At 50.8% G+C, this 15,166-nt stretch overlaps 1 protein-coding gene across 3 annotated transcripts in view; it reads right to left on the bottom strand.

Moving 5' to 3' along the window:
- The window catches only part of ELAVL3 (ELAV like RNA binding protein 3), a 38,192-nt gene extending 23,379 nt beyond the window's left edge, over positions 1–14,813 (bottom strand). For all 3 annotated transcript variants that reach the window (XM_084783927.1, XM_084783928.1, XM_084783926.1), the window contains exon 1: positions 14,387–14,813. In XM_084783927.1, coding sequence (XP_084640053.1) covers positions 14,387–14,395 — 9 coding nt within the window. In that variant the 5' untranslated portion in view covers positions 14,396–14,813. The remainder of the gene's footprint in view (positions 1–14,386) is intronic.
- Between the last annotated feature and the right edge of the window lie 353 nt (positions 14,814–15,166).

A 15,166-nucleotide genomic window follows, 5' to 3' on the forward strand; every position in this document is an offset into this window, starting at 1 on the left:
TGCCTCCCGAGTGCCCATGCCCCACAAGGCTAAGTATCTTACGTGCCTGTAACCCCAGCACTCAGTAGGCCTGGACTAAAGAATGAGACCTTGGCGGAGCTTTTTGTTTGGTTGATTTTGGGGTTTTTTTTGGACAGGGTTTCATGTAACCCAAGCTGATCTCAAAACTTGCTATGTAGCTAATGTAACTATGAACTCCTGACTTTCTTGCCTCTACCACTCAGGTGCTAGGATTATAGGGGTACACCCCCACACCCCAGACCCTGTCTTAAAACCTAACCAAAATACAGTATATGAGCAGGGGAAGTGACTCAGCAGCAGGGCACTTGCCTAACATGGGTGAGGGCTGAGTCCTAAGCCTGCCCCACAAACAAACATGGTACTCTATAGTCTGGCTACATGGAGTGTGTGTGCTGGGGCCTTGGTCCTAGTGTGCCTGCGTTGAAGAAATGGGGCCTAGTGGGAAGTAATTAGGTCACTGGCAGGGAGTGTTTCCCTTGGAAGAGAGAGGTGTTCTCTAGGGAGCCTGGCCAGTTCTCTCAAGACTGGGTTGTTTGGGGCTGGAGAGTGAAGCCCAGCCGTTAAGAGAGTTTGAGTTCTTGCCGAGGACCAGACTGTCAGGCACCTCACAGCCAATCACCTGTAACTCAAGCCTCGGTTCACTGATGCCCTCTTTTGGCCTCTAGAGGTACTGCACTCACATGCGCCTATACATGCACATTAATAAAATAAAGTTACAGAGACAGACACTAGGTTGTTTTAGGGTAGGGAGTGCTGACTGAAACCCAGGTCTAGGTGGAACAGGGTGTCTCAGTGAGCCACACCCAAAGCCTTTAGGTCTTTATGCAGAAAGACTGTCACAGGCGCCTGGCCTTTTTGAACACAGCGGTTTCTTCTTGTTTGCTTTCCTACCCCTCAGAGTAGGGGGTCAGCACATTCTACCAGGGAAGCCCTATGGTTTCTCGAGAACCTTTCCCCTTCTCTGCCACACTGTGACCAACCAATGGAATGAACAGGTGGGGCCACCTGCGCTTAGACTTTGAACCTCCAACGCCAAGCTTTTGTAGCTCAACAAGGTAGCACATGGCTGTCATCCTAGCACTTGGGAGACTGAGGCAGGGCTGACTCTTGCAGCAGCTCTGAGGCTGGCCTAGGTTGCACAGTGAGGCCCTAACAAAGACAAAACACCCCACCTAACAAAAACAAAACACCCCAAACCGCTTTCTTTCTCTGAAAATGTCAAGTCTTTAAATATTATTTATTTATAGTGTGTGTACACTGCACACGTGCCATGACACACTTCAGGACATCAGGGAGAGTCTGTTCTCTCTTTCCACCACATGGGAGCCAGGGATCGAACTCATGGCATCCAGTCTGGCACCAAGCACCTTTAACTGCTGAACCAACTCATTGGTCTCTCCTCCTTTTCTCTTTCTTTCTCTTTCTTTCTTTCCTTCTTTCTTTCTTTCTTTCTTTCTTTCTTCCTTTGTTTATGTGTATTGGTGTTTTGCCTGCACTTATGTCTGTGTGAAGGTGTCAGATCCTCTGGAACTGGAGTTTCCAACAGCTGTGAGCTGTCATGTGGGTGCTGAGAATTGGACTTGGGTCCTCTGGAAGAGCAGCTGGTGCTCTTAACTGCTGGATCATCTTCCCAGCCCCCTCTTTTCTTAATAAGCATTCAGCTTCAAATATAAGAGAAAATAGGCAGTTACTTTATATAAACAAGCAAGTGCCTAAAGTCAACCTGGGAATTTGCCTAATAATAAAGGAACACTTAGCTGGGCACTGGTGGAGCACTCCTTTAATCCCAGCACTTGGGAGGCAGAGGCAGATGGATGGCTGTGAGTTTGAGGCTGGCCTGGTCTACAAACGGAGTCTAAGACAGCCAAGTCTACACAGAGAAACCCTGTCTCGAAAAAAACAAAACAAAAAACAAAGACAAAAAAAAGAAAAGAAATTAAAGCCTTTAAAATACCTTTAAAAAAAAGAAAGAAAGAAAGAAAGAAAGAAAGAAAGAAAGGAATACTTGCAAGGTGGTGGTAGCTCACACCTTTAACCCTAGCACTGAGGACGCAGTCAGGCGGATCTCTGAGTTCAAGGCCAGCCTGGTGTACAGAGTAAGTCCAGGACAGCCAGGGGCTACACAGAGAAATCCTATCTCAGAAAAACAAAACAAACAAACAAAAAAAAAAAAAAAAAGAAAGAAAGAAAGAAAGAAAGAAACACTTCTCTTTGCAAAAAGAAAAGTAGTCACAGCCTGAGTGGTGAGCCACACTTTCAATCCCAGTGCTTCTGGGCCTAGTCTACATAGCAACTTCCAGGACAGCCAGGGCTACACAGAGGGACCCTGTTTCCAAGAGAGAGAGACAGAAGAAAAAAGAAACAAAAGCAAATCTGGGCATGGTGGCTCACAACTTTAATCCTAGGACTCAGGAGGCAGCGGCAGGTGGATCTCTGTGTGTTTGAAGCCAGCCTGGTCTACAGAACAAGTCCAGGATAGCCAGGGCTACACAGAGAAACCCTGTCTTGAAAAGAAAGGAAGGAAGGAAGGAAGGAAGGAAGGAAGAAAGAAAAGAAAAGAAACCAAAATAAGAAACAAAAACTAGAAGCATAACAATTTTGGTAGCTTTAACGCCACCCCCCACCCCCAGGACCCACAAGGTGGAAGGCCATTGTTGTAATTCGTTGTTTTACCACTACCCCTGCACCCTGCACATACATGCTCACACATACAGGAAATAAATACTGGACAACTTGAAAGTGGAGTTGAGAGTTTTGTTTTGTTTTGTTTGAGACAGGGTTTCTCTGTGTGGCCTTAGCTGTCCTGGACTCACTTTATAGAGCAGGCTGGCCTCAAACTCACAGAGATCCTCCTGCCTCTCCCTCCCAAGTGCTGGGATTAAAAGCATGCACCACCACTGCCCAGCAGAGAGATTTTTTTTTTCTACTGAGTTTTACCCAGTTAAGATTATTTAGTATGAAGCCAGATGGTGGGGGCACATGCCTTTGAACCCAGCACTTGGGAGGCAGAGGCAGGCGGATCTCTGTGAGTTCAAGGACAAGGAGGGCTTTTACACAGAGAAACCCTGCCTTGAAAACAAACAAACAAACAACAACAACAACAACAACAACAACAACGATTATTCAGTATGGAAATTGGAGGTGGATGTGGCAGTGGCCCATGCAAACCCAAAAGCAGGGGGCAGAGGCTGAAGGTTCATCATAACCCTCTCCTAAAAGGCCAACTTGGACTACATGAGATCCCATAAAAAAAAGAAAGAAAGAAAGAAAGAAAGAAAGAAAGAAAGAAGGAAGAAACAAAAAAGAAAATGGATGCTGGGTGCAGTAGCACACACCTGTAATCCCAGCACTCTGGAGACAGAGGCAGGCAGATCTCTTTGAGTTCAAGGACAGCCTAGCCTACAAAGTGAGTCCAAGACAGCCAAGGCTACACAGAGAAACCCTGTTTCAAAAAAACCAAAAGGCCCCCCACAAAAAAAGAAGAGAAAAAAAAGAAAATGGGCCAGTAGGAAGGCTCAAAAATCTGACACCCTGAGTTTGATCCCCGGATCCCACATTGGAAGGGGAAAATGAAGTCTTTCAATTGTCCTATGACCCTCTCTCTCTGTCACACTGTCACACACACACACACACACACACTTTTTTTTTTCTTTTTTGAGAATGGTTCTCTGTGTAGCCCTGGATGTCCTGGACTCACTTTGTAGACCAGGCTGCCCTCAAACTCACAGCAATCTGCCTGCCTCTGCCTCCCAGTGCTGAGAGTAGACACTATTTTAAACAAAGAAAAACCGGGATGTTTTCTTCGGACCTGGAGCTGTAACTGAGGTGAGCAAGGGTCTCTATTTGATCACCTGGATTTAAAAAAAAAAAAAAAAGCAGCTGGGCACAGTGGCTCATTCCTGTAATCCCAGCAGAGGCAGGCGGATCACTGTGAGTTGGAGGCCAGCCTGGTCTTCAAGATGAGTCCAGGACAGTCAAAGCTACACAGAGAAACGTTGTCTCCAGAAAACAAAACAGGGCTGGAGAGATGGTTCACTGGATAAGAGCACTGTCTGTTCTTCCAGAGGTCCTGAGTTCAGTTCCCAGCAACCACATGATGGCTCACAGCTGTCTATCCTAGAATCTGATGCCCTCTTCTGGCATATATGTGTACATGTAGATAGAGCACTCATACATTAAATAAAAAAAAGAGGGGCTGGAGAGATGGCTCAGAGGATAACAGCATTGTCTGCTTTTCCAAAGGTCCTGACTTCAATTCCCAGCAACTACAAGGTAGCTCACAACCATCTATAATGAGATCTGGTGCCCTCTTCTGGCCTGCAGGCAAAACACTGTATATGTAATAAAATAAATAAATGAAAGAAAGAAAGAAAAAAACCAAAAAAGCAATATTTTCATTTGTTTTAAATTTATCCTTTCAGCAGGGGTTGAACATGAGCTCATACATGCCAGATGACCTCACTACACTGTATTATTTCTGTAGCCATTTTATTTTCTTTTTGTGTCAAGGTCTAATAAAGCCCAAGGTAGGCCAGGATGACCTTGAACTCCTGAACCTCTGCTGGGATTTGGGGCAGACACCACCACAGCACACTAGACAGGCAGTCTACCAACTGAGTTGCGTCCCAACATGCCCCAGCTTTTGTTATGGGTCTTGATAAACTGTCCAGGTCAACCTGTTGTTACGCTGTCCTCAGGCTTGCAACCTCCAGAACTCCAGAGTAGTTGGAACCGGAAGTGTGCTCTGCAGCCCCTGCTCTCCCAAGTGTCTGTCTTTGTTTTGTTTTGTTGGTTTTTCGAGACAGGGTTTCTCTGTGTAGCCTTGGCTGTCCTGGACTCACTTTGTAGACCAGGCTGGCTTCAGAACTCACAGTGCTCCGCCTGCCTCTGCCTCCTGAGTGCTGGGATTCCAGGTGTGTGCCACCGCGCCCAGCTTCCAAGTTTCTAAAGAATAGTTTTGAGTTTGTATCTGCTGAAATGAATTTTTAAGACAGAGCTAGATGGCATGTAACTAACACATTTATTTTTATTCTGTTTGGATTTATTTTTATCCTTCTTAATTATGTGTTTGTGTGTGGGTCTGAGAGTGCAGATGCCAGCAGGGGTCAGAGACGTCAGGACCTCCTGGAGCCGGAGTTAGAGGCAGGTGTGAGACACCTGCTGGGAACTCAAGTCCCCTGCAAGAGCAGTAACTGCTTTAACTTCTGAGCCATCTCTCCTGCACCTCCTCCCCTCTCTCTGTGTCTCTCTGTGGATCCCTGATCAGTGAATCTGTTTGGAACTCTGTGTGGACCAGGCTGGTTTCAGACTCACATGGATCCATCTGCTTCTGCATCACAAGCAGTGGGATTAAAGGCGGGTGGCAAACTGGGTGGGCGTGGTGAGCCTTCAACTCCAGCATCTGGGGGACAGAGGCAGGCGGATTCCGAGCCCCAGGACAGCCAGGGTTACACAGAGAAACCCCGTCTTGAAAAAACAAAACCAAGCCGGGCAGTGGTGGCGCACACCTTTAATCCCAGCACTTGGGAGGCAGAGGCAGGCAGATCGCTGAGTTCGAGGCCAGCCTGGTCTACATAGTAAGTCTAGGACAGCCAAGGCTACACAGAGAAACCCTGTCTCGAAAAAAAAAGAAAGAAAAAAAAAAAGAAAGAAAGAAAGAAAGAAAAACCAAAACCAAACCCAAACAAACAAAAGATAAGGACCACCACACTTAGATTTTTTTTTTCTTCTGTTTTTGAGGCAGGATTTCAAGTGCCCTAGACTGACCTGGAGCAGAGCCGGTCATCTTGAACTGATGCTGCTGTCTTTATCTCCTGAGTGCTAGGATAACACCTCCACTGGCCTTAAACTTGTGATCCCTCTGCGTTGGTCCCCTGTGATTCTAAGCCTGGACCACCATGCCTAGCATACTAAATGATTTTTTATATTTAAGATATTAATGCCACAGACTATGTTAACTGATTTTCAAGCATCAAATCAAGCAGTTTAGAAAAACAATGCACAGTTTTAAATATTTATTTTATTAAATTTTGGGCTGAGGTTGGTGGCATACACATTAAATCCCAGAATTCTTTTTTATTTTTTAAAAGATTTATTTATTATGTATACAGCATTCTGCCTGAGGGCCAGAAGAGATGGTTGCGAGCCACCATGTGGTTGCTGGGAATTGAACTCATGACCTTTGGAAGAGCAGTTAGTGCTCTTAACCTCTGAGCCATCTCTCCAGCCCCTAAATCCCAGCATTCTTTTTTTTTAATCCCAGCATTCTTGAGGCAGATGGATGATTGTGAGTTCCAGGCCAGCCTGGTCTGTGTATGGAGTTCCAAGGCAGCCAGGGTTAATAGACCCTATCTCAAACATTCTTTTAACTACATTTGTGGGGTTTTTTTTTTGGTTTTTTTTTTTTTTTTTTTTTTTTTTTTTGAGACAGGGTCTCTCTGTGTTAGCCTTCGCTGTCTTGGGCTTGCTTTGCAGACCAGGTCGGCTGCGAACTCACAGTGATCTGCCTGCCTCAGCCTCCCAAGTGCTGGGATTAAAGGTGTGTACCATCACGCCTGGCTTATTTATTGATTTTTAATTTTTATTATTTTGTTTACTTATTTGTAATATGAATATTTGTGTGGGTGCATGCACACCCTAACCTATGCGACAGTCAGAGGAAAACTGTTGGAATTGGTTCTCTCCCTCCACCATGTGGGTCCTGGGGATTGAACTCAGGTCGGCAGGCTTGGCGGCAAGTGCCTGCTGAGCCATCTCTCATGCCTATTGTAACGGATTTTGTTTGCGTGGCTTAATGTAGTTTGCTGTGTTTTTTCTTTTCACTGGGATCTGGGCATTGAAGCCAGAGCTTCACACTGCCAGGCAAGTGCTGCACTCTGAGCCCCACCCTGTCAACCAGCTCTTCTCACATTTCCATGCAGAAGTATAACTCAGCTGGACATGTGACAGGTGTGGCCAAGCTTTTGGCCCTGGATCACACTCGGGCTGTCTGGAAGTTCACACTGTGGAACCACAGCCATTTACAAAATGTCCGCCATCCCCAATCTCGTGTTTATTTGGAAGCAGGCTCTCAAAACATACAGCAAGGTGTTCTTGAACTCACAGATCCAACCCGCCCCTGAGGCCTTCTGAATTCTGGGATTAATCGTGTGTGCCACCATGTCAGGCAAAACCCGTTTTAAATAGGATTATGGTTTTATGTTGGGTCAGCTTCGTAGATCCTGTGGCCACGCCACCGAGGGCGAGGAGACACACCTTGAAGACAGGAGCTAATTCTGCTGGGATAGATGCGAAATCTAAGGCTCAGAGACGGTACAGGACTTGCTGAGTCACATAGCATTTGGCTGGCATTAGACCTCAAATGCAGGCCGCTCTCCACTGAAGGGCAAATTAGTATTCCCTGTGAGAGAGGAGAGCCACTAAAGGCTTCCACACTCAGTTGATGCCTTTGAATATATTCTTGAGGCTCTTATATTAAGAGGTTCTGTGTTACCTTGCAGCAAAACCAAAGCAACTGGAGAGACGGCTCAGCAGCTAAGAGTACCGGCTGCTCCTCCATAGGACCCGGGTTTGATTCCCGGCATCCACATGATGTCTCGTAACCATCTGTGACCCCAGTCCTGAGGATCTGACACCTTCAGGCCTCCAGGCATTGCACTTACATGATGCAGAAACACTCATACACGTGAAAACAAAACAAAGACTCTGAAGGGCGGGCTGTGTTAAAGCCCTTGGGAAACCAGGCCTCGGCTTGGCTGGGAAGAGTGCTGGGATCTATTGGTTGTGTCTGCCGTGCCATGTAAAGTAACCAGCACTGCCTCCAGCTCTTCCTTGCTGTGGTGGGAAGAGAGGACGCTGCAAAATGGTTCAGCAGGCAAAGGTGCTTGCAGCCAAGCCTGATGACCAGAGTTCAATCCCCCGGGGCCCATAAAATAGAAGAGAACTGATTCCTGCAAGTTGTCCTTTGACCCCCACACACTCATACTAATGTACACCACTTAAAAAAAAAGTAAACAAAAAATGAGTGAAAGGGGGAGTTTTAGGAACCCTACTATGCCTGATAACCATGACCAGGTGACATCGCTCAGGATAACTGGACACAGTCTTAGGACCCCATGATGCCCACTGCACAGAAATTCAAGGTCATTTTCAGCAGCATACACCAGTTCAAGGCCAGTCCGGATTACAAGCGAGCCTGTCTCAAAAAAATAAATAAAATCAGGAGGCAGAGGCAGCTGGTCCAGGGTAGCCAAGGCTACACAGAGAAACCCTGTCTCGAAAAAAAACAAAAACCAACAACAACAAAAAGAGAGAGAGAGAGAGAGAGAGAGAGAGAGAGAGAGAGAGAGAGAGAGAGAGAATAAAACGAGCCAGTCCCAGTGGTGGTGCACATCTTTAATCCCAGTACTCAGGAGGCAGAGGTGGGTAGATCTCTGTGAGTTTGAGGCCAGCCTGGTCTACATAGCACGTTCTAGGCAAACAAATAAACAAACAACTGGGGGCGCTGGAGAGATGGCTCAGTGGTTAAGAGCACTGCCTGCTCTTCCAAAGGACCCAGGTTCAATTTCCAGTACCCACATGGCAGCTCACGACTGTCTGTAACTCTAAGATCTGGCACCCTCACACCAATGCACATAAATTAAAATGAAATAAAATTAAAAACAAACAAACAAACACAAAAACCCAAACAACTGGGGACCAACAAGACACCTCAGAGCAGCGATCCATCCCCAAGGACTCTGTGAAATGGCAGCAGGGCTCAGGCTGCTCCTGGATGGGTTTGCAAGTCTGCAGTGATCCAGCCCACACTCAGTGTGGTCCGGTTACAAAGGAAACTGAGGTTCCTTTTATTTTGAGGTAAGGAAGGGCACCTACCATGAGCCTGAAAACCTGAGTTCCATTCCTGGGACCCACACAGAGGAAGAACCAAGTGCGTCAAGCTGAACTCTGACCTCCACGTGTGCACTGTGGCAGGCACGTGGGTGTGCATGTAAACACACCCCCAACCCCTCTCCCAGTAATCCTAGCACTTGAGAAGCTGAGGCAGGAGTATGGCAAGTTTGAGGTCAGCTAGCCAGTATGATAGACATATCAACGCTCTACCACTCTACCTAAAGTAAATTTATGCTGGACATGACGGCACACACCTTTAACTCTGGGTCTAGGCAGACAGAGCAGGTGAATCTCTGTGAGCCTGAGGCCAGCCTAGTCTATATGCCTAATTTTAGGCATTACTACAAAATGAAGCCTTCTCTCCAAAGACAAAGCCCACATCACAGAGCATAAAAACGGAGGCTGAGGCCTGGAGAGGCAGCTCAGCGGCATAAGACTACTCACATCTGTATCTCCAGTTTCAATGTAGCCAGTGCCTTCTTCTGGCCTTTGAACTACCACCAGGTCCATATGTGTACACACACATGAATACAGTCAACACACACACACACACACACACACATACACACACACACACATCTTAAAAAAAACAAATGTTTGCTGGGGGTGGTGCAATGGCTCAGTGGGTAAAAGCATTCCTGCAAGCCTTAGGACCAGAGTTTAGCCCAGGCACTCATGGCTCATGGGCAGAACAGACACCACTAAGTTGTCCTCTGGTCTTCACACACTTGCCGCAGCACTCGCATGCCTGTCACACTCACATGCTCACTAATGAAATAATAGTTGAAATGTGGCAGGTGAGGCTGTTGCTGACCCCTGCCAACCACGCACGGCTGGTACTAGCTGCTCAGCTGTGCATTCTCAGACATGCTGCCTGAAGTTTCTGGGACTCTAGTCCACACTGCTGAAACTCAGATTGCAGGCACAGCAAGCAGCCTGAGACCAGTTCGCCATGTCCGCCATGGGCTTAGCTCTGAGTAGCGGTTCATAGCCCCCGCCTTAGCATAGTTACCAACAGTTACCCCCACCTCAGTGAGTACTGGTTCCATCTACAACTTGCAAAAGGTGGTTCTCTCCTTCTGCCTTGGGGGTGGGGTGGGGGGTGGGGTCCCAGGTATTGAATTCAGGGCATCAGGCTTCATGGCAAGTGCATTTACTTGCTGAGCCTTCTGAACCCTGACCTTGAACTTCTGAGTCTTCTACCTCCCCAAGCTGGGATGTACTGGCATGTATGAGTGTGCCCAGTTTGAGTGGAGCTGGAAATCCATTCCAGGCTTTGTGGTATGCCAAGAAGCACTCTTCAGGCCACATACCCTGCCCGTGGGGTGGCCGATGAATTCTGTCAACCTCCCAGGTAGCTGTGGCTGGCAACAGTTGTGCCCCATCAGGCCCAGCTGCCTTTCTGTCTCCTAGAAAGGTTGTCCCTACACTCATGTAGTTCAGTGGCATAGCGCTTCCCTATAATGTGCAAGGCATCGGAATACTACAGGGTGAGGGGAAGGGGTGTCACAGAGAGTGAACGCTGACATCCAGTCAGCTGAGAGTGGCTGCTTACAGTGATCTGCTCAAAGTACTCCGAAGCCACGTCTAGTCTCTAAAGGAACATGCCCTGCATGTATTAAATCCTGGGTTTATTAGTAACGTCTGCCGAGGGCACAGACGTCAGACAGCGAACACTGCAAGGTTTACATTCAAGTTCCCTGATACTAATAATATGTCGACAGCATAGCTGAGTTTTGAGAGCCTTGTAGCCTGTTCTTCTTCGTCTGATTGTTTTGTCTTTTTAGTACTAGGAACTGAACTCGGGCCTCACTCATACTGAGAAACGTCAAGAAATCCTCCCAACACTGAACATTATGAGGGTCTTTTCTCCACTGAACACACAAGGATTGCACTGGGTGAAATGGCAGAGTGGAAACTCAACCCCACGGCTCATCGGATAAAGATGCTCGCCACCGTGCCTGAGGGCTTGAGCTTGATACCTGGACTCCGTGTGCTTGAAGGAGGGAGCCAAGTCCTGCAAGTCGTCCTCTGACCTTCACACACATAAGTAAATGAATTTAAAAGTGTAATGAAACTGGGCATGGTGGGGCACACCTATAGTCCCAGCACTTGAGGAGGCAGAGGCAGGTGGATCTCTGTGAGTTCGAGGCCAGCCTGGTCGTCTACAAAGTGTGTCTGGAATAGCCAAGGCTACACAGAGAAACCAGTCTTGAGAGGGGAAAAAAAAAGGGTAATGAAAATTCAAATCTAGGATCAAAGAAAAGGCCAATAATACCAACAACCGTGTAACTCTTTGGTAGAACCCTTGCTTAGCATGTAGCAAAGCCCTGGGGTCTAGCCCCAGCACCTACAGCAACACAAACAAACAAAAAGCCATCACAAACAAACACAAAAATAGCAAACTAAGACTGGTATAGTAGCTCATCTCTGTAATTCCCAGGACCTCAGGAACCTGACGCAGAATAATATCTGTCTTAAAAACGAAACTGAATAAAAAGACAACTAAACATCCAAAACAGGAAAGCAGTGCGGCATGGTTACTGTTCACTACGCTGCGAGCAGTGCTTTTTTTGGGGGGAGGGGCACTGGGGATGGAATGTAAGACATTGTGCATGCTAGGAACTTTGTCTTCAGCCTTACACCCTAGGTTTTGGAGCCCTACTGTGTGTCAGGCACTGAGCATGTGGAATTTGGATTTATTTTATTTTGGTTTCTCTGTGTAGCCCTGCCTGGCCTGGAGCTCACTAAGTAGACCAGGCTGGCCTTGAACTCAAAGATCCAACTGCCTCTGCTGGGATTTAAAGGCCGGTGCCACCACGGCCAGCTACATTTTTAGACTTCTAGCACTATACAGAAAAGTGGAGGTCATTTGCTTCACTTCTCAGTAAGGGAGCTGGCGTTCCCTATGGAGCCTAGACAGGCCTGTGTGTGTGCACCTGTGTGTTCCTGTGTACTCCTGCACCTGTACGGAGGCCAAAGGACAACTTCTGGGCGTTGGTCCTCTCCTTCTGCCCTGTGCGTTCCAGGGATGTAACCTATGTGGGCCCAGTTGGTGGCAAGCACCTGCTGAGCCATCCATCCTGCCTGCTTCACGCCAGCTTCCAGCCAGCATTTAGGCTCCCCAAGTCTGCGGAGTTACCTCCCTGCCCACACTTTAAGGACATTAGGGGGCACTGGGATGTATCAGGTCCACGGGTTTGCCGCGGGGCCTGCTCATCTCCACTTCTCCCCCCTGTCTGTGCTTGAGCTTAGCGGGGCAGGGGCAGGGCCAGGCGTTCATCTCACAGCTGAACCTACTGAGCCGACTAAGCCGATAATGGGGATCGGATTGGCAGAAGCCACACCCGGCCTGCCCTGACCCACCCCTGCTAACTGTGTGGCCTGGGATGCTGGCACCACAGCATCAGAGGGACCCTGAGGACCGGCCCAGTCACACACAAAAAAAGGAGAGCAACCAGGAGGGTCAGGGCTGGCTGGCTGGGACTTGGTCTCTCTCCTTCTCCTGGCTCTTCCCGTGGGTCTGTTTCTCACTCTTGCCTTCCTTCCCCTCACTCTTTCTCTTTTCCACTGTTACCGCCCCCCCCCAGCCTGTCTTTGTAGCCCCCTCCCCCCAACCACACACAGCTGAAGTAAGGATGATTCCTCAAAAACACAACTAAAGCCACTTGCTCCTCAGACTCCCTTTGGCCTCCAGCTGGGCCTCTGGGCTCCAGTCACAGTGACAGATGCTTGGATACTGGTGACAATAGGGCATTGAGTGGCTATCTATGCACGGTAAGTCAGGGCCACCACGTGGTGCAGACTGAGCCTTCTATTTCTGAGCCCTTTTCCTTATACTTCTTCTGCGAGGGGCCCTCACCGGCTCATCCATCCCCTCACTTCCTCCTGGTCTATCCTCACAGTGTCTGTCCTTGAGTGTCCACACCTCCACCATCGGGAGTTCCAGGCCTCCGAGGGGCCCAGGCCCTGCTGTAACCTCTTACCACACCCTCTTCTTTTGCGCATCCTTTTCAAGCAGAACAACAGATGAGGCGTTAGTCTAGGCGGTGTTATATTGTTAAAGGGATTCTCAGAGTCCCCAGGAGGCCACACTCCTGTTCTCAGACCTGGCTGAGCACCTTGAGGCTCAGAGATGGTAAGGAACCAGCCTCAGGTCACACAGCAAAATGAGCCTTTGGGAAGGCATGGGGAGGAGGTGGTTTGTTTGTTTGTTTGTTTGTTTGTTTTCTTAGAGCCAGGTGGGCTGGTCCGGGAACCCGGAGAGGGGAGACCCAAGATGGACTACTGAACTTCCCGATCCCCACTGTGTTAGCCATGACTCGAAAAAGAGGTCGCTAACAACACTTGGTGTTCAGAGACACACGGGAAGAGATCTCCGGAGAGCAGAAAAGGTAGGCTGGGCGCGGGGACCAGACAAAGGACGCGCGGCGGCGCGGGGAGCTAGTCGCTCAGGGAGGCGGGGGTGGAGCCAGGGTGCGGTGAGCACTGGCCAGCCCCGCCCCGGGACACGCCCGGGTTGCCCGGTGGAGGTCCGAGGGCTCGCTCCAGGGCAGGTCCTGGGGGCCTCGGGGCGGGGCCTGGATGGGCGTGGCACGACAGGGCGTGGCATTACCGGGCGGGGCCGCGAGTTCGGGAGCTGACCAGCTCTGAGGCTGCTGAAAGCGACTGTGCGCTGGCCGGGCGGCGCGAGTTGCGGGCGCGTTCAAGGTCACCCCGAGGCCCGGAGCCCTGGCCGAGGGAGGGCGAGTACAGCAGGCCCTATGGGGTGCTGCTGCAGCCCCGAACTCCTTCACACGGAGGCAGCGGCCGGGGAATGGGAAGCCCCCCTCCCGCACCTACCCTCCCCCCCCAGCAGCCCCAAGGCCCCGCGCGAGGCTACAGCCCGGCGGAGAGACAAAGGGACCACGGCAGCAACCGCGAGGCCTCAGGGCGCCCCCTCCTCTTCCCCTCCCCGCTTGCCGCAAGGTCGACGGGGCTTGAGGACGAAAATGCCCGCCTCTCGGGTGCGGCCGGGGCCTGGGGCAGCGCAATTCGAGAGCCACCCCGCCTCCCATCCCCCCCCCCCAAAAAAAAGCTCTTAGAGAATGCCGTGTGGCCTCTGCCCCGACCAACAGCAGACGATCGGGCCGGCGTTCCCCTGGGCCGCCTGCGGGTCTGGGCCTGGGATGCTGGAAGCATCCTCCGCCGCCGTGGCCCCTCCCCCACAGCCTTCCAGAGAGGGGCCACCCCATCCCCGAGTGGCTGAGGGCACCTCACACACAGCCCAGCTCTCCAAAGCCTCTCAGGCCAGGCTCCACATCCCAGAACTCCGGATGCGGCTCTGACCACTCTCAGGCCTGAGGCGCGGTCCTACCCCCCCATTCAGGCCTAGCTAGGCCTGGTCCTACCCCCCCACCCCACCGCGTCTCTGTAGAGCCAGCCCCAGCCCCTCCCTCCCGTGTTCGTCTAGTGGCGACAAGGGAGTACCTACAGTGACCATTCTTGTATGCCCGGCGGGCGCGGTCCGTATCGAGGGCGGCTCCGGGGGTCGTGCACTCCTGGGGGGGCGCCTGATGCTCACGCCGGGGTCCCGCCCGGCCGTCTGCGACTGCGGACGCTGCAGAGGCGGAGATGGAGACGGCGGCGCCCTCGAAGGCCAGGAACTGACCCAAGCCTGGGGATGCGCGCGCCGACGGCCGGGCCCCCGGCGGCAGGTGGATGGAGGGAGCGAGCGCGCGATGGAGGACGCTCGGTGCGCGGCCCTGAGGGGCCCGGAGAGGTCGCCCTTTCTAGACTGAGATCTCGGCAGCTCTGCCTTCTTGCGGAGGGACCTCCGTCCGGCCTCTCTGGTGCCTGGTGCCGGATGCCGGGTGCCGGGTCTTCTCCTCACGCCCACCCTCCCTCCCTCCCTCCGGCCCGCGCTGCGCGCTCCGCGCTCTGGGTAGCACCGCCGCCGCCCCCAGCCCTTTATAGCGGCAGCTGCCAGCGCCGGCGTCGCTCATTGGCTGGGACAGCGTGTCCCCGCCTCCTCCCGGCTCCCGACGGCGCGGCAGGTGGAAGCAAGCGAGTGCATGCCGGCCTGGACTCCGCATACTGAGAACAAACAGGCTGAGTGAGGCCTTAGATTTTGGCTCTCTAATGCCTGCGGACACCGAGTCCTGTCTAGATGCCCCTTTTCAGTATTCCTTTAGCTTTGCAGAAAAACTGGGCTCCTCTCTTTTGTCCAGCATCTAACTCTGAAGGGGGTAAAGAAAGCTTCCCGTGGCCCAAA

The sequence above is a fragment of the Acomys minous genome, assembly GCF_964271855.1.
Source record: "Acomys minous genome assembly, chromosome: 5".
Taxonomy (NCBI): Eukaryota; Metazoa; Chordata; class Mammalia; order Rodentia; family Muridae; genus Acomys; species Acomys minous.